Below are 22,804 nucleotides of genomic sequence, written 5' to 3'. Positions count from 1 at the left end.
ATGACAGAAATCATATAAAACAGAATTTAAATACTACATAGGTCTACATAAAAAGGCACCCCCCCCCCCCAAGACGGGCACAATTAGGAATGATTCTTATAAATACATAATGGTAAGAAGATTTTATTTCTCATAAATGCTTAGAAAATAGTTTGATAGCAATAGTCTTCCAACAGATACTTGTCATTTGGGCAACTTAGACAAAAATCCCCAAATGAATGACAGAATAAAACATGTAAATTAAGAAAAAGAGGAGAGAGAAAGGAAGAGGTGTTTGAGAGAGGAAGAGAGAGCGAGAGGGAGGAAGAGAGAGCGAGAGGGAGGAAGAGAGAGGAAGAGGGAGGAAGAGAGAGGAAGAGGGAGGAAAAGAGAGCGAGCAGGACACAAGAGTGATGAGATTTACTGCAGTTAAATAAAGCCAGTTGTTTTCTGTGATCTCTGTCCCATTAAGGAGTGACCGGCATTGATGGATGGGAGGAAAACACACACAGTCTATATGCATAACACACACACAGTCTGTATGCATGAGCTAGCCCCTTAACACACACACACACACACACACACACACACACACACACACACACACACACACACACACACACACACACACACACACACACACACACACACACACACACACACACACACACACAATTTGGATGAGTGAACCCCTTAACACACACACACACAGTCTGTATGGATGAGTGACCCATAACTCCACACCTCAACACGCAGTACCACACTGCCCGCGCATCTAACGGACAAATGGTAAATCCTCACGTCTGCCTGCCCACACACACACTAAGACATGCACTAAGCTGAGTGAGCATTTAGCCGGATGACTGTAACCGAGCAACCAAAGCTGAGAGGAAGCCTATCATTACCATCTACAGGGTCCCTCCAATGAGCTGCTGAGGCAGCTCTGGTATGAATAAGAAATATAACAAGTATGTTAAGAATTAAAATGTATTATTCATATTCTGATTAGGGTTGCATAACAACAACACAAATAAATATTACCATAGTCCATGATTGTTCACAAAAACAAGGAGAGGGAAGTGAAATGTTCTCCTATGGACCTCCTCCTCATTCCAAAAAGTCCAGAGGAACTGAACAGAGGGGTCTTTCACTATGAAGTCCACTTAAAAACGCTTTTCTTCCGGAACCGGAAAACGGAGTAGGGTGACGTAGCCCCTAGTCACTGATCTTGGGTCGGTTTTCCATTTCCCCCGCTAACGGTTAAAGCGACAATCAGCAGTTGAAACAATAACAAAGCATACTCCCCACCCGTTTTGGTAAAAAGCTGAGGGACGGGGCTGGAGAATTGTAACCTCTCTCAAATGCATAGCAAGAGCTATGGATGCAAAGACTGTCAATCCATGATATCAACATTCTAGTTAACCATGTTGAGGCTATTTGTTTACATTTACGTTGTTTACAAGCGTTGGAGTAAAACAAGCTTATATTTTGAATTAAGCTCACGAGGCATTTATAAGTTACATTCTTCAAGAATCAATGGGCCAGTTGTTAATTCCAAAAATGGACGTAGCAACTGCTGATTGACCCTTTAAGGTTATGATTTGGTGATGGGGAGCTGAGCCTAGCTCCGTACCGAGGGAAACTTCACCCCAGAGTCCAGAAGCCAACCAGCACCATCGGAACTGTTAGAACTCATAGGAACTCTTAGAACCAATCACAGCAGAGAGACGGCCTCTAGGTTCTCTTTGATGATGGTGTCCATGACGACCTGGAAGACAATCTGTACGTTGGAGGTGTCCGTTGCCGTGGTGAAGTGGTGGTAGATGAGTTTACTGGGCGTGGCGTTGAGAGACACAAACATTCCGGCGATGTATCGGGCCGCAGCGTCCACGTCACAGTCTGCGCCTGAGGAGGGAGGGAGGGAGGGAGGGAGACACAGACAGACAGACAGACAGACAGACAGACAGACAGACAGACAGACAGACAGACAGACAGACAGACAGACAGACAGACAGACAGACAGACAGACAGACAGACAGACAGACAGACAGACAGACAGACAGACAGACAGACAGACAGACAGACAGACAGACAGACAGACAGACAGACAGACAGACAGACAGACAGACAGACAGACAGACAGACAGACAGACAGACAGACAGACAGACAGAGACAGACACGAGGGGGAGATGGAAAGAAAGAGAGGGTGTAAGGCAATACTGTTTTTCAGAGTTAGTTACATTTCATGATAATACACCATTTATCCGATCTCAAGCCTGTATATTGTTATTTTATCAATGACAACATTAAAGGCCATTTCATGTCATACACCAATGGATTGCAATAGCATTATCAGTCTGGTCACATATGTTTTACCTATTACGTGTGGTGCACGTGTCGTGTGTATATTAGGGTGTGGTCAGCGTGACTGACCTTTGAACTGCGGCACATACAGCCGTAGATGCCGCCCCGAATGTAAAATCTTCTCTTGAAAAAGATCGATCTTGTTCATAAATAAGATCTGCAATAAATAAACAAATGAATTAATAAATAAAAAATATCCGACATCCCTGGTCGGCAATTATACGCAAATAAAGTAGTAAACAAATACACAGATGAACAATAGGGAGGATGTTCAATCAATATTCAATCAGGAATAATATTCTGGTTACTGGTGACAAACCATTTACTGTAAATACCACTTCCATGTGATACGGATATGACTGCAGAATTATACTACTCATCAATCAACCGTGAATGCCAGTTGATGAATGGTCAAATCTGTACATGTGATTGGGAGAGCGATCACTGGCGAATTCAGATCAATTACCTAGTGAAGCCTTGGCTACAGGAGGATTGATTGATCTAGCTGTCGCAAGTATTATGGTGTGAGTCAACACACACACTGTCCCTGACTGACTGTCCCTTTCACAGTACACAACACTCTGACTCAGTGGCTTGCATCTCAAATGGCGTGCTATTCCCTATATAGTGCACTACTGTTGACCAGAGCCCATATGAAGGGACATAAAGGGAACAGGGTGACATTTGGGACACAACTTGGTTCACTGTAGTGGTTCACTAGTTGACCAATTAAAAGTCTATGAGGAGTTCTCATTCTACCTGGCTTTGGTTCATTTGGTTAAAAGAACAACAACTGGCTAGATAATGATGGATGAACTGATTTGAATGAAGAGAATAATGAGAGTGTGTGTGTGAGGTGTGTAATTAACACAGGGGAACAGTGGGTGGAGGGTTATAGGTTAGCAGACTCAGACACGCCCTGATAGATTAATTACTCGGTCTCACACACGTACACATGCACACACCAAGTGACATTAAAAACATACTAAAGGAGGTCCCATTAAACAAGCTCGTTACACTGTCTTTCATTTGATGAGGGCGGGTGTGTGTGTTGGTGTGTGTGTGTGGGCTGGAAGCAAGCAGAATGAACACCTAAATTACTGTTCGCTGTTTAATTACGAGTGACAAGGGACCTATTAGAACGACGGCTGTGGTCGGTCGTGTGTGTGTGTGTGTGTGTGTGTGTGTGTGTGTGTGTGTGTGTGTGTGTAGGCATGTGTGTAGGCGTGTGGTGACAAAGACATTGCAGAGGCATGTCCACTCAGAAGCCACGAGTGACATAAATGACAAGTGAGAAAGAGGGAGAACGAGATGGAGAAAGACTTCCTCCATGTTTGCTTCACTCATCCGTTCCCACTCTGTCCTCCCCATGGACTCTCTATGCGTAACAGTGAGTGTGTAGTGTGTGTAGCGTGTGTGTGTAGCGTCTTCTCCATCCTGTCCATTAGCAAAAGGACAACTAGAGGACAACCATGTCAACCAAACTCTGTTTAGACTTGGCCAAGTAGCTGTAACTATCAATGGAAGAGTTTCTGTACAGATGGCACTTTTCTAGCCATAATAAAAATAAAAAAAATCATGGCAAAATCTGTGCACTGCAATATTTGAAAAAAATAAAAATAAAAAAAGAACTTGCATGCTGGGCTAGTTTGGCATATTTTCTTCTAGCCCAGTCTGGGAGTAATTCTCATTGCTGGTTACATCATCTCTTACCAAATACCATACCTTTTGACGTCGTTGACGATCGCGGCCCATCTGCTCTCTCTCATTCACTCCTGTGCATTCTAATTCCAGGGTGTACACGGAGAGAGACCGTCTCTTACCACTGAGGTCCTACAGTATCTAGACTGTCTCTTACCATTGAGGTGTCACAGTCTAGAGACCGTCTCTTACCATTGAGGCCCTACAGTATCTAGACGGTCTCTTACCATTGAGGCCCTACAGTATCTAGACTGTCTCTTACCATTGAGGCCCTACAGTATCTAGACTGTCTCTTACCATTGAGGTACTCTTGAAGAAGATGTTGTTGCAGATGGAAGAGAAGAGTTTCAGACTCTCCTGTAGGCGGTTCTGAAAGAGGGGAAATCATTAGATATAACAGTAACATTAGTAATATAGTAATATTGTAATAGTGTTCTGTTCATCAGGAAAATGACGTGTACAGATGTAGGGTTAACAATAGAGTGTCTCACCATACATGGGTCCTCTACTAGAGTCATGTCATATCCACTGAGAGAAACAACAAATACCACGGCCCTGACGTCCTCAAAACAACCAATCCACTTCCTCCTCTCTGTCCTCTGACCCCCCACATCATACATCCTGGAGAGGGGGAAGGGGGAGAGAATTCGTTTTTAAAGAGGGAGAAATCTGTACATTAGATGGAACACAGAGTCACTGATTATGTGGAGTAGAGAAAATGGGCAGCGGGTGAAACAGGTTATTAGTGTGGTCGTGGTTTGGCCAATGTGTTTAGAGTGTTTTAGATCCATGTGATAATGACAGCTGTCAGCAGGAGGGTCACAGCATAGGTTCAAATAGGACACCTGCTACTATTTAGATTGTGTGTGTGTGTGTGTGTGTGTCTGTTTATCAATTAGCTAAAGACAATTAGTAAGTTAATTAATTTACTCAGATTGAGGGAACCGTCTGTTGGGTCCTTCAGGAACACCTGGGTCCTCCGTGAAGCCCCTCGAGGTCCACAGAGAGCTTGCGTCCCAATTGGCACACTATTCCCGATTTAGAGCAGTCTTTTTGATCAGGGCCCACGGGGCTCTGGTTGAAGTAGTGCACTACATGGGGAATAGAGTGTGATTTGGGACACGACCAGAGGGCTTAGAATAAGCCAGAGATGATGGAAACCTCTGTAGTATTTTAGCGTAAGCCAACGTCATTAAAACAAAAAGGGATCTCATTTGAGATTTAGCGATGCCAGTCTCTTTTCTTCTCCCCTCCTAAAAGGTCCAGGGGCTAACGGTTGAACACTGTCACATTCAACTGCAATGAATACGGTTAAAATATCACTTTTTACTTGCAATAAACCATAACAATTATTAATTTGCAATTAACTTGAAATGCTACAGTCCATGTTGAGTATTAGTGAGTTTGTCTCTGCTCTCTGAAGATTCTACACTAAAACCCCAACACCTTGGAGGTCTGGTGCTGGCTAATATGGTGTGAAATCAGCTGATAATCAGATAAATTGACACGCTGTACCAAAATGAGCAAATGGCGGGGGTTAAGGCAATGGCGCACTAGATGATGCATTCAGAGTACAATTTACAAAATGTCACATACTAAAACTTTTGTTTTTGGCATACTATTTATTTGGTGGTATTATTTGTACACAACCTTGCCTATCAACTTGCTCCATCTGTTCAGCTAGTGTTATCACAGTGTGTGTGTGTGTGTGTGTGTGTGTGTGTGTGTGTGTGTGTGTGTGTGTGTGTGGTATATAATATCATCCAGCCACATCTATAACATTTGAGCAGCGGGTCATCTGGATATTGGTCTGTAGCTAACTGGACTTAGTTTATTTCTCTTGATGTGTTTTGAGGGTTTTATCTGAAGTAAATAAGTCCAAGGCAATAGACCGATACAGTGAGATGCATTCTGCATCCCAAATGACACCCCCATTTCCTATATAGTGCACTACGTTTGACCAGAGCCAATAGGGCCCCATGTATGGAATGCCAATAGGGCCCCATGTATGGAATGCCAATAGGGCCCCATGTATGGAATGCCAATAGGGCCCCATGTATGGAATGCCAATAGGGCCCCATGTATGGCAGTGATCTGAAAGGTAGGATATATCATACAGACCTGTCCCTATTATATTGGATTCTTTATTTATGTCCTTCCTGTCGTTTGTTCTCTCTCTTTCTTTTAGTTCTTTCATTCCCTGTTTTGATCTTTAAATTCTAAAATTACAAAATGTCCCTTTTTTTCTTTTTTTACAAATTTCAACCACATCTCAAAATCACAATATGAACTAATGATGCTAGCCCCCACCCTCTTTCCCCTCTCCCCCCACCCTCTTTTCTCTTTCCCCTCTCCCCCCACCCTCTTTCCCCTTTCCCCCCACCCTCTTTCCCCTCTCCCCTCTCCCCCCACCCTCTTTCCCCTCTCCCCCCACCCTCTTTCCCCTCTCCCCCCACCCTCTTTCCCCTTTCCCCCCACCCTCTTTCCCCTCACCCTCTTTCCCCTTTCCCCTCTCCCCCCACCCTCTTTCCCCTCTCCCCTCTCCCCCCACCCTCTTTCCCCTTTCCCCTCTCCCCCCACCCTCTTTCCCCTTTCCCCTCTCCCCTCTCCCCCCACCCTCTTTCCCCTTTCCCCTCTCCCCCCACCCTCTTTCCCCTTTCCCCTCTCCCCCCACCCTCTTTCCCCTTTCCCCTCTCCCCCCCACCCTCTTTCCCCTCTCCCCTCTCCCCCCACCCTCTTTTCTCTTTCCCCTCTCCCCCCACCCTCTTTTCTCTTTCCCCTAAGCCCCCACCCCACCCTCTTTTCCCTCCCCCACCCCCCACCCTCTTTTCTCACCCCCCCCACCCCCCACCCTCTTTTCTCTTTCCCCTCTCCCCCGACCCTCTTTTCTCTTTCTCCCCCCCACTTAACTTGTAAATTCCTTGTTCATTCATCAGTATTGGTTAATTATCTGATGCTCTGATGAAGACGAGGTGAAATGGAGAGAGGCCACGTCCCCATAGCGCCCTATTCCCTATATAGCACACTACTTTTCACCAAAGCCCTATGGAACCTGAATAGGGTGCCACTTGGGATGGTGTCTCATCTCTCTAGAGGCGGAATGAGGGGGGGGTCACAGGTCAATGGGAAGCAGGCTGTGTGCGCACTAAACTGGCCCGTGACATCTGGGTGGCGAGGGCTGGTAGATGGAGACGATGTGATTGGAGGATTAAACGAGTGTTCCATTCGGTCTTTCATTACATAGTTAATTAGGGGTTAGCTAACGAACTGCGACCTACGTTGACCTTGACTGAGGAAGAGTGTGTGTGTGTGTGTGAGGTTCAGGAATAAATCTCTCCATTCCTATCTTTCTCTGGGTCCCTCACCACATACTTTAGAGAGAATGAAAGAGAGAAGAGAGAATGACAGATATTATAATGAAGCCTCCCTCTCCTCCTTTTACCTAATCAGGTACTACAGCTCCGCCCACAGCGCAAACACCCCGTCAACAACTATGGGTCATAAAAAGCCTGTGAAAAAAACTGTCGTCTTTTCGATAGAGAGGCAGACAATGGGTGACAACAAAGGCCTTACACACCCATTCATCCACTGGTCCTTTTAGTGCTCTACCATTTAACCTACCCCCCGCAGTGCACACAAACACACGATGCCTGTGGGATTTAACAGTAGTCAACGTGACAGAAAAACAAAAGCAAACCATGTGTGTAAGTAGAGAAGAGGAGTGGAGGAGGAGAGACCAGAAAGGAAGAAAACGAGAGCTCAAGAAAGAGACTGACCCTCCGACCAAACAGAAACCACTTCCTGTCATCCAGCAATCATTCAAAATACTTTTTATTTGACATGTAGATGACGCACACACACCTATGGGGCTGACACGTAGACTACTACAGAGACTAGTATGTACTGAGACGTCTAAAGACTGTGGAACATTACAAAGCACACTATATAAAGATCAGGATGAGCCTCTGCCCAGAGACGTGATGCAACATCCCTGGTCCAATGTTTACGTTTCAATTATTCAAATAATGAACACTTGGCGTGATTCATAATTTAGTGTGTTTGAAAACATAAATCGAAGTGAAATGTGAAATACACACAAGAAAAAGTCTCATCTCATGAATGTTACAAGATATTCCAGAGAACGGTCATATGTTTTTTCTGCCATTCTCTCTCCCCTCTCTCAGTAAGTGTGTATAACAGATACCTCCACTTCAGTATCTATCTTGTTTAGAAAAGGTGAAATGGACAAAAAAAATCATTTTCTTTGGAGAGATTTGACCTTTTCCCCGTCTGTCCGTCCTGCCGCGTTGTGTTGTGCTGAGGGCTATTGTCTTTGAGGAAATTGAAAACGGGGGACTCGGTCCCCATACCCCCATCCACAGAGATTTACGACTAGAGTGGGGTGCGTGTGTGTGTGTGTGCGAGAGAGAGTGTGTGTTTTATGTGATGGGTAATTTTTGTCAATAAAAGCATCTATAGTGCAGTTTGATTGACAGCTTTCAATTTCATGTGTCCATGACCCTACATGCTGATTGTATGTGCGTGTGTGTGGTGTGGTGTTGATTCTGGTAACCCAAATCAACTATTGTATTGCTCCTAGACAAAGGCCATCACACAGATATTCTGCCAATTTGTGAAGCACGCACACGCACACACACACACACACACACACACAGAGGTAAAAGGGTCTGTCTTTGTCATATTGACATGCAGTTCCCACAATGCAGTGTGACAATGTTTAGATGCAAAACAGAGGCACCTTATGAAAAGCCTCTCGCCACAGCCCAGGTAATATGGTTTATCATTTTAATTCATTTTAAATACAGAGGTAATATTGTTACCTTTTCATAATTCATATGAAATGCAGAGGTAATATTGTTAGTTATTATAATTCATAGGAAGTGAATTTTACAGAGCAGGTGTAGAAGACTAGAGTGTGGGTTACATCCCAAATGACACCCTATTCCCTATAGGGTACACTACTCTGGGTCTAAAGTAGTGTACTATTTAGGGAATAGAGTCCCATTTGGGATGCAGATTGTGTTTGGAACAGTTGTTTAGAGAGAGAGGAGCTCCATTGGAACAGTTGTTTAGAGAGAGAGAGGGGAGCTCCATTGGAACAGTTGTTTAGAGAGAGAGGGGAGCTCCATTGGAACAGTTGTTTAGAGAGAGAGAGGGGAGCTCCATTGGAACAGTTGTTTAGAGAGAGAGGGGAGCTCCATTGGAACAGTTGTTTAGAGCAGGTAAGGGTGCTCTCAAGCGACTAGATGTTCTTTACCATTCGGCATCAGATTTGCCACCAATGCTCCTTATAGGACACATCACTGCACTCTATACTGCTCTGTAAACTGGCCGTATCTGTATACCTGTCGCAAGACCCACTGGTTGATGCTTATTTATAAAACCCTCTTAGGCCTCACTCCCCCCTATCTGAGATATCTACTGCAGCCCTCATCCTCCCCATACAAACACCCGTTCTGCCAGTCACATTCTGTTAAAGGTCCCCAAAGCACACACATCACTGGGTCGCTCTCTTTTCAGTTCGCTGCAGCTAGTGACTGGAATGAGCTGCAACAAACTCTCAAAGTGGAAGGTTTTATCTCAATCTCTTACCTCAAAGACTCAATCATGGACACTCTTACTGACAGTTGTGGCTGCTTCGCATGATGTGTTGTTGTCGTCTCTACCTTTTTGCTGTTATCTCTGCCCAATAAATGTTTCTACCATGTTTTGTGCTGCTGCCATGTTGTATTGCTGCCATGTTGTTGTCATGTGGTGTTGCTACCATAATGTGTCATGTGTTGCTGCCATGCATGTCTCTCTTTATGTAGTGTTGTGATGTCTCTTGTCATGTGTGTTTTGTCCTATATTTTTAATCCCAGTCCCCAGGAGGCATTTTGTCTTTTGGTAGGCTGTCATTGTAAATAAGAAGTTGTTCTTAACTGACTTGCCTAGTTAAATAAAGGTTAAATAAAATACAAATGTATTGAGAGAGAGAGGAGCTCCATTGGAAGAGTTGTTTAGAGAGAGGAGCTCCATTGGAAGAGTTGTTTAGAGAGAGGAGCTCCATTGGAAGAGTTGTTTAGAGAGAGGGAGAGGAGCTCCATTGGAAGAGTTGTTTAGAGAGAGAGAGAGAGAGAGGAGCTCCATTGGAAGAGTTGTTTAGAGAGAGGAGCTCCATTGGAAGAGTTGTTTAGAGAGAGAGGGAGAGGAGCTCCATTGGAAGAGTTGTTTAGAGAGAGAGGGAGAGGAGCTCCATTGGAAGAGTTGTTTAGAGAGAGAGAGAGAGAGAGAGGAGCTCCATTGGAAGAGTTGTTTAGAGAGAGAGAGAGAGGAGCTCCATTGGAAGAGTTGTTTAGAGAGAGAGAGAGGAGCTCCATTGGAAGAGTTGTTCAGAGAGAGAGAGATGAGCTCCATTGGAAGAGTTGTTCAGAGAGAGAGAGAGATGAGCTCCATTGGAAGAGTTGTTCAGAGAGAGAGCGAGAGAGAGAGAGAGAGAGAGAGGAGCTCCATTGGAAGAGTTGTTCAGAGAGAGAGCGAGAGAGAGAGAGAGAGAGAGAGAGAGAGGAGCTCCATTGGAAGAGTTGTTCAGAGAGAGAGAGAGAGAGAGGAGCTCCATTGGAAGAGTTGTTCAGAGAGAGAGAGAGAGAGAGAGGAGCTCCATTGGAAGAGTTGTTCAGAGAGAGAGCGAGAGAGAGAGAGAGAGGAGCTCCATTGGAAGAGTTGTTCAGAGAGAGAGCGAGAGAGAGAGAGAGAGAGAGAGAGAGGAGCTCCATTGGAAGAGTTGTTCAGAGAGAGAGCGAGAGAGAGAGAGAGAGAGAGGAGCTCCATTGGAAGAGTTGTTCAGAGAGAGAGAGAGAGAGAGAGAGAGAGAGAGAGAGAGAGGAGCTCCATTGGAAGAGTTGTTCAGAGAGAGAGAGAGAGAGAGAGGAGCTCCATTGGAAGAGTTGTTCAGAGAGAGAGAGGAGCTCCATTGGAAGAGTTGTTCAGAGAGAGAGAGAGGAGCTCCATTGGAAGGGTTGTTTATTTTTACCTTCATTTAACCAGGTAAGACCCATTGAGGTTAGAAACCTCTTTTGCGAGGGCGACCTGGCTAGAAGGCAAAACAGGGAAATAGCAGCGTGTACATACAAAGGTACAAAAAACAATACACACAAAAGACAGTGTCACAAGTTCCAAACACATCTGATGATTAAAAACAACTGCAGCTCTCAAAAACATTGTTGTCAATCAGAGTCTTAAAAACCAGCAAGGACACCAACTCCCCTAACTTTAAGATCTTCTGAAGCATGTTCCAGGATGAAGGGGCATTATGGGAAAATACTGTTTCCCCAACTCAGTTCTGGCCTTAGGAACAGACAAGGACAGCCGCGACTGAACGAAGACTGTATTGAGTGACTGATCTGGTCAGTAAGGAACAGAGATACAAAGGGAGTTGGCCTATCAAACACAGAAGGTGTCCCAGTGCTTTAGCCTCCTGATGGAGAGGTCCATTGCACCATGACATATAAATAACAGTGATGGAGGAGTGATCTAGCATTGGTGATTAACCTTAAAGCACCATGATACACTGTGTCCAGAACTAAGGTACTTGTATATAGACAATATCACCATAAACAGCACAGAACTAAGGTACTTGTATATAGACAATATCACCATAAACAGCACAGAACTAAGGTACTTGTATATAGACAATATCACCATAAACAGCACAGATTTAAAAAGTGCTTTGAACAAGATCCTTTCTGAGTGATATTGAAAAACATTTTGTTCCTAAAATAAAAGGCCAACCTCAACATCAGTTTCTTGGTCAAGTTATCAATGTGCTGTTTAAAATTCTGATTTTCATCTAACCAAATCCCAGAATAATTATAGGAGGTAACTAGGGCTGTTGAAGACAGTCAAATTCCACGTGACCGTTTAGTCACGGTAACTAGGCTTCTCCAAGCTCTGATGCTGCTGATGGTCATTAGTAACCTACCAAACTTGCTACCTGCCTGGTACTCAGCACTCTATTGTCTCTCTAATCACTCTGACATCAATGCAAATGTAATAGAAAATCTAAATCAAACACTTCATGAGAGCCCATGAGCTCATGTTGCGTGACATTTCTATAGGCTATGCAGCTGCGTGAGAAATCAGTGATGGCCTCTACTAAAAAGAGGATCCCATCAGAATTCTATAGGCTGGGTTTACTATATTTATTTCTCAACTTTCCTAATATTAAGCACATTGCTTATATTTACAACAGGAGTATAGCCTACCTGGCTGGCATAATAAACCACGGGGAAAAGCGTCCTCCATTCGCTATTTAAGTGCATAGATGACATGTATTTTTCCTGCTGCCCCTGTTTCAATACAGGTGCATGATAATGGTCCATTCTAAATAAATAAAAAATGTCACACATATATTATTTAGTATATGTATTATTTAGTATATGTAAAGACAAGATTAAATCAAGAATAGTCTGATGGGTGACAATATTAGCATATCACTTGTGAATGATGCCCAGCACAAGAAATAATTACTTTTTTAAAACTCGAATCATAGTTGCACACCTCATGTAGCCTCGCCCATGGGCCTATATGTTTTGATAAGGTTTGTATCACAACTAAAGTGGCCAAATAACTTAAAACAAAGCACATTAATCAGATGTGGAGCTTAACTGGCATACATAAGCAGCGCGTGAGTTTCACGTTTGGGGAAGATCATTTTCACTATAAAAATGCACCTTTATAATAAAAGCATTAAATGCATAATCGCATTTGCGGTCACTTTTGATAATGGTGTTTTCTGCTAATGGAACATTTGTGCTTACAGCCTCCTACCATGTGCACATTGCTGCGCTTATCATGTGAAGAAATAGCCTAATAGTTTATCAACATTTTAAGCTAAACGTTCTGATCTGTTGCATCAGCCACATTGTGTAAAACAGTGTTTTTTGATGCTAGTGGTTATATTCATTTGGGATCTCTCTCATCCCACAACTATGTTTGGAATATTTATTTCTTGCACAGGATAGATCAACTTTTGTACTATGGGGGATAGTAGATTAATGTAGGCTAATGCTTTTGCTGTTCGTTAGGCCTACTCATCTTGTCTGCTGCCGAAAATAAATGTGGACAGTTCTTCCAATATCTTCAATATGTACCTTGGAATTGGATATGGACGCACGCATTTGCGTCCACGATGTGTCTGTCTTCACTTTTTTATAGAGAGCATTCCGGCCAAACGAAGGGGATGCGGCCGTGAAATTGTAGGCATTATCGAGTGCTTGTCAACTTGTGACTGAATGACTGATGTAGTGTGTACAGCCTGGGGAAAACACCAAGCAGAACTCAGACCTTTCAAGATACTTTTTACAATCATCATTAGAGTTGCATCAACGCATTAGAATGTATTAAACATCTAAACATACAGCCCAACGTTTGTAGAACAACTAAAGTTACATGAATAACTAAATTAAGCATATAGGAGTAAACCCATTTCTTTGTTAACCGCTCACAGAATAGCCGTACACTCCCTCAAATCGTTCGTACTATTTTATTCAACTTTGTTCAATTGTATTCTTCACACAATAAAATAATGGCACGGAATTGTAAGCAAATGTTACCTGCTAAATGAACTAGTGTAGTCCACAGCCATATGACATAGTCAGATCAGGACCTGCTAAATGAACTAGTGTAGCCCACAGCCATATGACATAGTCAGATCAGGACCTGCTAAATGAACTAGTGTAGCCCACAGCCATATGGCCTAGCCAGATCAGGACCTGCTAAATGAACTAGTGTAGCCCACAGCCATATGACATAGTCAGATCAGGACCTGCTAAATGAACTAGTGTAGCCCACAGCCATATGACATAGTCAGATCAGGACCTGCTAAATGAACTAGTGTAGCCCACAGCCATATGGCCTAGCCAGATCAGGACCTGCTAAATGAACTAGTGTAGCCCACAGCCATATGACATAGTCAGATCAGGACCTAACATAAGGACAACTCAGAGTAGCTATTCTGTTCTTCTGAAATAGACTACATTTTCTTCACCTGTCTAAAATAAATGGATTTATTGTGAAGGTGTAGGCTATATTACATGGATTTATTAGACTTTTTAAAAATGTATTTTCCAAAGATCAGCATCAGTGGCTTGTGTGGAAGCCAAGAGATGCTAACTGTGTTTATGTTAATTAACGGTCAATTACCGTGAGATGAACAGTTATCTGGTTGACAATCACCGGCTGATGACATTTCGTGACCGCCACAGCCCTAGAGGTGACCCTATAGATTTGCTAGCTTTTTAGAGTTAAAATCTGGAAGTGTCTCCATCTGTCTACTTTCAGAAAAGAGAAAGAGAAAACCGACTCAGAAATCCGAGTCGACGTGCTAGGAGTCGAGTAATCAATTATTTTTGGAGTCGACTCTCCACCACTTCGTCGTTTCAGTTAACAGTTGGAAAAATGGCAGAGAAAGGCAAGCGATAGCAGTGAAGTCCTGTATCGCTAAACTTTGAGAAGTTAAATGAGAAGGAAATGCACATTTAGTAAAGTGGGATTGAGGTACAGTAATGGTAGTATCGCTGCACTACCATCTGAAAGGGCCGCACCATGAGACCCAACCTGCTGCTGGCAGCAGTGCAGCTGCATTGTGAATTCACATGGACTTTTATAAATGGTTCTTATTGTTTTAATGGAAGCCGATAAAAAAAAGTGGCAGTTTAAACGTTAAGATTTTTTTTCTCCATTTGTCACATCCCTACTATGTTTGTTTGTGTGTGTGTCCGTCCGTATGTATACGCGTGCCCGGCTATCAGACTCTAGTCCACTGTGTGTTGATAAGGCCTGTTAGGGTATTGACATATTGACTTCCTGCTGACTCAATCACAGACCAATCAGATATAAGTTTGTCTGATTGGCACTAGCCAAATTGGCGGTTAGAGATAAGTCTCTATGACAAAATGAGTGTGTGTGTATATATATATATATATGTGTGCGTGATAATGTGACATGGTCCCAAAGATGAAAAGATACAAGCACCTGTCATAGGTCTTTTTGATCATTTTAAAGTTAAAACCTCGTACTTAAAGTTTACCTGAAAACTATAGTCAGCGGGGCTCTAAAGACTAATTTGGTTGCATATGCGACTAAATATTTTGCTCCGTGACCACAAGTTTTATTTTGGGAGCATTGTGTCGTGGGCCGTTCTAAAACTACTTGTGCGTCGTTAACCACTTGGTCACACTTTGTTCAGTCATGTTACCTCATTGGCTAGCTAGCTAACAACCTGGTAACTTGACCAGTATTATCCAACAGTGGAGGCTGGTGGGAGGAGCTATAGGAGAACGGGCTCGTGGTAATGGAATAAATGGAACGGTATCAAACACATCAAGCATATGGAAACCACATGTTTGACTCTGTTCCATTCCAGCCATTACAATGAGCCCATCCTCCTATAGCGCCTCCCACCAGCCTCCACTGATATCCACAGTTGGGGCCGCAAAAAGAAAGGAAAAGGGATAGCTTCAATAACCATAGCAATTAATGAATTAATAAATGACAGATCTCTTGCATGTGATCAACGCACAACGTTTTTAAAGAGACAGTGTACAATTTTCAATGTAATATATCTCAATAGGACAATGGAGCTTTTACACAATGTAAAAACTTAATATTACACTAATGACTATAATTTCAATGACAGGTATTCATATCAACATTTTAGCTTTTATAATAAACGCATGTCTTTGAAGTGTTACATGTTAGTTTCTAGGGCACAACATGTGCTTCAAACGAAACTAGAATTCATACAGGCCCAATATAGGCTGAATCAATTGGGAAAACATTTTCTAGTGCACCTAAATTTAATGTGGTGCTCCTAACATTTTTAAGTTGGGAGCACCTGTGCTACCAATTAATTCCTTTCAAATTTAGAGCCCTGATAGTAGGCCTTTGTGTTTTGGGAAAGTTATATTTTCAACAACAACAACAAGAGAAGACACACAATAGTATTATTTACCTGAAGAGCAGGTGTTTGACTTTGAACTGTGTCTCTATGACCCCGGTGGTCCTCAGTCTGACCCTCAGGACATCCGTTTCCGTGGGAACGAGGTCTGGAGAGATGATACGACCCATGTTCTCAAAGAAACTACAGGAGGAGGATGAGAAAGACAAAGATTAGATAATTTGATCTAAACATTGTATATCTGAAAAGGTCATTTCAAAAGCTAGAGAAAGAGAGATAGAGAGACACAGACAGAGAGACATACAGTATGCCTGTCAGGCTGTGCTTCATTTAAGCCGGATCCTCTCCGTTTTGGACTGTTTGATTCCGGTACCTCTCGAAGCATGAAAAAGAATTATTTCAAAATTATGATAAAAGCGATCAAAGTTCATTCGGGTTGCCTCTTCGTTAATTCTCCTGCCCCCACAAAAAAACGGAATGTGAAAAAGAGGATTTTCAGCCCGGGCCTAATATTTCTAAGAGTTGATTCGGGTTGGGCCGGCCTGGGTTTATGGTTTGTGCAACATTGTAACCCATGTTTGAGACCAATGCGTGGCCGTGGTTGTGTGAGAAGCGTGTATGTTCCCTCTCCCTCTCTCTGCTCTGATAGACATGAGCCTGCAACTCCCGTCTCTCCTGCGTTGCACTTCATCATTTATCTAGTTACAGAATTATAACCGCTTGAAGGGTTCTGGAGGGGCTGCAGAACCCCTGATAAATGTAAATACATTTGGCAAAATTACAGAATTACTGCTGTCTGTTCAGAAAGAAATGAAATCATTCAGAATGTCCTACTACACCATGAGAAGGCCTATCATTTAGCCACAGAGGATCAATAGCTTCTTCAAAAAAATTGCTTAGCTGTGGATTGTAGCCCAATAACAAGGAATAGCCTACAGTCTGGAATGAGCAACAAATCTGTCAGTGAAAAAACAGCATGCAGACATTATTTCAAATACAATTGCAGGAAAACACAGGTAGGAAAGCAAATGTCTCCTCCTGAAAATAGAAGACTCTAATCTGTCTGCTGTAGGCTACCAAAACATTTGATCAACTTCCAAATACTGTTTTACAAAAGATAGAGAGAGGCTTTTGGCACAAGCGCATAGGTGAGTCAGTGAAACTGGAAAGCAGTTTTAGGACTATAATTTCCTCCTCACATTGTGTTTCCACACACCTAGGTCTAGACTATTAATGGATTCAAGACAAGGTCCATTTTTATTGATTTCTGATTCTCAGTTTGTCAGTGTCAAAGTAGCCTGCCATTTCAATTATTTGTGTGGTGTTAAAAAAATTATAATAAAAAGATTCTACCAAAGTCTACAGTCATGTAAAATGACGTATAATTACATGAAATGCGTTTATAAAAAGCAAGACTTTTCCCGGACCCTAGGCTACAAAAACATGTTTCCAGTGTGTGCAACTTCTGTTAAGTGCCTCTACTCTACTGCTCTATGCCACTACGCAAATATGATGATATGCATGCAAGGATTTATTATAAAAGGGCATTTTTTCCTCATGCGTTCTGGTACCTAAGAACTCCCCAGCTCACCCCCCCTCTCAAGCTCACTTTTTGTTCCGTCACCTCCCAATTTACAAATGAAGCACTGCTGTCAGGTGTGGAATGCAGTGATAAGCTAACCCCCAGGAGATGCTACAATACTAATCTCCATACTGAATATTCATACTAGTGGATTAATGGCTTTTAGATCGAGTTATAGCTTTACATAATAATATTGGTACTCTGAGGCTATGGTTTATCTAACAGATGGATTATACTGGTGTGTGTGTGTGTGTGTGTGTGTGTGTGTGTGTGTGTGTGTGTGTGTGTGTGTGTGTGTGTGTGTGTGTGTGTGTGTGTCAGATGGTTGCAGGGTGTGTTACAGCCCAAGTAGCTGATAGGGAATGACTGGGCTAGAATGTCACCATCACTTTGATGCAGCAAAGCCTCCATTCTGTGTGTGTGTGCGTTTCTGTGTCTGCAAGTATTTGTGTGTGTGTGTCTGCGTGACTTTTTGCGAGGTGTATTTCCCAGGCTGTGGTGTCCGGCTGGTGCTCAGTGGGTCTCCAGGGGACCTGTCGCTGTAGATAAAGCCAGAGCAGAGGCCTCATGCTGGGGGAGAGGAGGAGAGATGACAGCCTCCTGCTGGGCTGGTTGGTTCAGCCTTCTCTCTGTTCATTTTCCCTCTTTCTCCCGCTGTACTTCAGACTCACCTCCGTCACACAGATTTGTCCATAATGACCACCTCTTCTCTCTCTTAATAAGTATTTTCTCCTTTGTCTCGCTCTCAGGGTGATCATGGTTGATTCTTTGTGACAGTGTGTGTGTGTGTGTGTGTGGATTGTCAGTGACACACACCACAAGGCTAATCACAGGACAGCAGGCCTCCCCAATCAGATAATTAGACCCCTGGATCTCTCTTTAACATATGCTGATTCAACCACAGATAATTAGACCCCTGGATCTCTCTTTAACATATGCTGATTCAACCACAGATAATTAGACCCCTGGATCTCTCTTTAACATATGCTGATTCAACCACAGATAATTAGACCCCTGGATCTCTCTTTAACATATGCTGATTCAACCACAGATAATTAGACCCCTGGATCTCTCTTTAACATATGCTGATTCAACCACAGATAATTAGACCCCTGGATCTCTCTTTAACATATGCTGATTCAACCACAGATAATTAGACCCCTGGATCTCTCTTTAACATATGCTGATTCAACCACAGATAATTAGACCCCTGGATCTCTCTTTAACATATGCTGATTCAACCACAGATAATTAGACCCCTGGATCTCTCTTTAACATATGCTGATTCAACCACAGATAATTAGACCCCTGGATCTCTCTTTAACATATGCTGATTCAACCACAGATAATTAGACCCCTGGATCTCTCTTTAACATATGCTGATTCAACCACAGATAATTAGACCCCTGGATCTCTCTTTAACATATGCTGATTCAACCACAGATAATTAGACCCCTGGATCTCTCTTTAACATATGCTGATTCAACCACAGTCAAGTGTGTGAGAATAGGAGACACAGAGAGAGAAAGATTGAAAATATAGGTGAGTTGTACAGGTGTACAGTGCAGGTGTGTTCAGGTAAGACGTGTGTCAGGTCAGTGTTCACCCTGGCAGTGTGTTTTAACAGGTAAGACGTGTGTCAGGTCAGTGTTCACCCTGGCAGTGTGTTTTAACAGGTAAGATGTGTGTCAGGTCAGTGTTCACCCTGGCAGTGTGTTTTAACAGGTAAGACGTGCGTCAGGTCAGTATTCACCCTGGCAGTGTGTTTTAACAGGTAAGACGTGCGTCAGGTCAGTATTCACCCTGGCAGTGTGTTTTAACAGGTAAGACGTGCGTCAGGTCAGTGTTCACCCTGGCAGTGTGTTTTAACAGGTAAGACGTGCGTCAGGTCAGTATTCACCCTGGCAGTGTGTTTTAACAGGTAAGACGTGCGTCAGGTCAGTATTCACCCTGGCAGTGTGTTTTAACAGGTAAGACGTGCGTCAGGTCAGTATTCACCCTGGCAGTGTGTTTTAACAGGTAAGACGTGCGTCAGGTCAGTATTCACCCTGGCAGTGTGTTTTAACAGGTAAGACGTGCGTCAGGTCAGTGTTCACCCTGGCAGTGTGTTTTAACAGGTAAGACGTGCGTCAGGTCAGTATTCACCCTGGCAGTGTGTTTTAACAGGTAAGACGTGCGTCAGGTCAGTATTCACCCTGGCAGTGTGTTTTAACAGGTAAGACGTGCGTCAGGTCAGTATTCACCCTGGCAGTGTGTTTTAACAGGTAAGACGTGCGTCAGGTCAGTATTCACCCTGGCAGTGTGTTTTAACAGGTAAGACGTGCGTCAGGTCAGTATTCACCCTGGCAGTGTGTTTTAACAGGTAAGACGTGCGTCAGGTCAGTATTCACCCTGGCAGTGTGTTTTAACAGGTAAGACGTGCGTCAGGTCAGTGTTCACCCTGGCAGTGTGTTTTAACAGGTAAGATGTGTGTCAGGTCAGTATTCACCCTGGCAGTGTGTTTTAACAGGTAAGACGTGTGTCAGGTCAGTATTCACCCTGGCCGTGTGTTTTAACAGGTAAGACGTGCGTCAGGTCAGTGTTCACCCTGGCAGTGTGTTTTAACAGGTAAGACGTGCGTCAGGTCAGTATTCACCCTGGCAGTGTGTTTTAACAGGTAAGACGTGCGTCAGGTCAGTATTCACCCTGGCAGTGTGTTTTAACAGGTAAGACGTGCGTCAGGTCAGTATTCACCCTGGCAGTGTGTTTTAACAGGTAAGACGTGCGTCAGGTCAGTATTCACCCTGGCAGTGTGTTTTAACAGGTAAGACGTGCGTCAGGTCAGTATTCACCCTGGCAGTGTGTTTTAACAGGTAAGACGTGCGTCAGGTCAGTATTCACCCTGGCAGTGTGTTTTAACAGGTAAGACGTGCGTCAGGTCAGTATTCACCCTGGCAGTGTGTTTTAACAGGTATGACGTGTTATTAGTTTACTCACTACAGGGCAGAGTCGTTGAGTTCAAACTCGTAACCCCTGGCTGCGGCCTCTCGGACCCCCTGGTCAGCCCACAGACAGGAAAGGGCGTGGCCAATGAAAGGAAACAGCACCTGATCCTCATCAAAACACCTCCCACAGGACAACACAGAGTGGGCGTGCACCTGGGGGGTGAGAACAAAGATGGTATCATGTACATACAGCTTACATGACACAGTACTGAGTGGACATGAAGCTACACACACTGCAGACGCCAAACTCTCTCCCACAGCACGAATAACAAGGTTAGCAGTAGAAACGAGTGACCTCGGCCATAAAAACAGAATTCATCACAGTTTCACAGCTCTAGTTATGAGCCGTCAGACAGTGTGGGTGGTGATGCTTTGAGCTCTGTTACCTTTGGCAATAAAGTTATTCAAATTGAATGGAACCTGACAATAACACCTCCCACCCAATCTCTCACGCACGCACGCACACACACACCTTCTCCCGATCAGACCCCTGTACCATGTCATTACAAAGCAATTACACTACAACTCATCCACTTAACTGGTTATTATTGATGCCTATTTGAACTATGACATTCTAACAAAATAAAACTGGAGAGATGTGTTTGTGCATGTGTATCTGCGTCCGTATCTCCGTGTGTGTGTGTGTGTGTGTGTCTGTGCAAGTATCTGTGTCTGTGTGTCTGTGTGTCTCTGTGTGTGTGTGCGCGCGGGGAATGTCCTGAGCTGCCAGCAGACTAATGGGTCAGGGCTGAGTAAACATGGAGAGCAGCAGCAGCCAATCAGACCACTGAGACCCGCCAGCCTTCTCTGTGTGTGACAGACACTGCTGTCTGCTATAGGCATGCTGCCCTCTAGTGTCCGTCTGGACAAATCACACACACAGACACACTAAAGCCATCAAGTGAAGTAGTGTTTCTATGAGGTGGAGGCAAAGAGAGCAAGAGAGAGAAACTGACAGAGAAAGTAAGTCATATGGACAGACGGACAGATACAGTGAGAGAGTCAGTGAGAGCAATAGACAAGAGAGAGACGGACAGACAGACGGACAGACACTCCATCTCCCTCTAACCTGGTTCTTGCTGTTAGTCAGGTTGATCCGGAGAATGCCCATCCCGTGGAGGACAAACTTCATAGAGGTCAGAAGATTGTCCAGCACCGCCGGCTGTACGGGGTCAACAGGGCAGGGGTCAGAGGTAAAAAAAGAAAAAACACCAGTTACCATGGCAACGGTGTTCACACCACACAGGAAAAGTACATATAGAATGCATCTGAAAACCCTGTGTATGAAACTACTTTAGTCAAATTAGTGCACTATGGGTAACGGTGCCATTTCAGACAACTGTAGCCTTTATAACCAAAAAGATCAGACATTAATTACATGGCAACACCATACAGACAGCCATTATATAACCTCTTCAAATAAAAAAGGGTGTTCATTGAAATCAGACTTCAGGTTCAAGGGGAGATATCAGACCTGTCTGAAGATGACGAACACAAAAGTCATAGAAGTCAACACAAAACCAAAAACTCAACTGTATCCAAGGTTGGGGTCAATTCCATTTAAAATTCCAGTCAATTCAGGAAGTACACTGACATTCTAATTCCAATCCTCCTCAATGCTTTTTAATGAGGAACATCTGGAATTTGGTTTACTTTCTGAATGAACTGGAATTGAAATGGAATTGACCCCAACCCTGAATGTAACTAAACACAAAAGTCAATATCAACTAAACTCAAAACTCAACTGTTTGAATCTCTGAGTGACTCTATGGGATTAGGGGGATCTATGTTAGTCTCCAACCCCCCTCCCTCTCTTCCTCCCTCCCTCTCCCCTGCCAGAAAGAGATAAGCATTACATTCCATCCCGATTTTATCAGTCTAGACCTCCTTTCTTCCTCTGTCTGTATCTTTTCTGAAGTTTATTGGAGGTGTTTGACTTTCTCAGTGGGGCGTACCTACAGTGTGATAAGAGATACTGTAACTAACTATGAGAGTGACACATAACTTCAGTATCAGTAATGTGTTAAGCCGGGCCGGGCTGAGGACAGTCAGCTGTCAGGGAGTAATGATTCTTTATTAACACATTCTCCAATATTAATCTTTGCTGACACCTGCATATTGATTTGTGTCAGAAAAATAAGCAGCTCAGAGAGACTCTCATCCCTTCTCTCCTACCCATCTCACTCTCTTCTTCGCCCCCTCGAGGATGTAAGGGAAGACAGAAAGAAAATAAG

General features: G+C 43.6%; 1 protein-coding gene across 2 annotated transcripts in view; it reads right to left on the bottom strand.

The window, feature by feature from the left end:
- Positions 1–635: 635 nt before the first annotated feature.
- gnav1 (guanine nucleotide binding protein (G protein) alpha v1) overlaps positions 636–22,804 on the bottom strand; it is a 33,919-nt gene continuing 11,750 nt past the window's right edge. For both annotated transcript variants that reach the window (XM_029689819.1, XM_029689818.1), the window contains exons 3-9: positions 21,640–21,732; positions 20,563–20,723; positions 16,059–16,187; positions 4,537–4,666; positions 4,343–4,414; positions 2,414–2,501; positions 636–1,884 (exon numbers count right to left, since the gene is read on the bottom strand). In XM_029689819.1, coding sequence (XP_029545679.1) covers positions 1,694–1,884; positions 2,414–2,501; positions 4,343–4,414; positions 4,537–4,666; positions 16,059–16,187; positions 20,563–20,723; positions 21,640–21,732 — 864 coding nt within the window. In that variant the 3' untranslated portion in view covers positions 636–1,693. The remainder of the gene's footprint in view (positions 1,885–2,413; positions 2,502–4,342; positions 4,415–4,536; positions 4,667–16,058; positions 16,188–20,562; positions 20,724–21,639; positions 21,733–22,804) is intronic.

Source organism: Salmo trutta, chromosome 14 (assembly GCF_901001165.1).
Source record: "Salmo trutta chromosome 14, fSalTru1.1, whole genome shotgun sequence".
Taxonomy (NCBI): domain Eukaryota; kingdom Metazoa; phylum Chordata; class Actinopteri; order Salmoniformes; family Salmonidae; genus Salmo; species Salmo trutta.
Note: the sequence above shows the minus strand (reverse complement) of the source record. Positions and strands in the feature narration are given on the sequence as shown.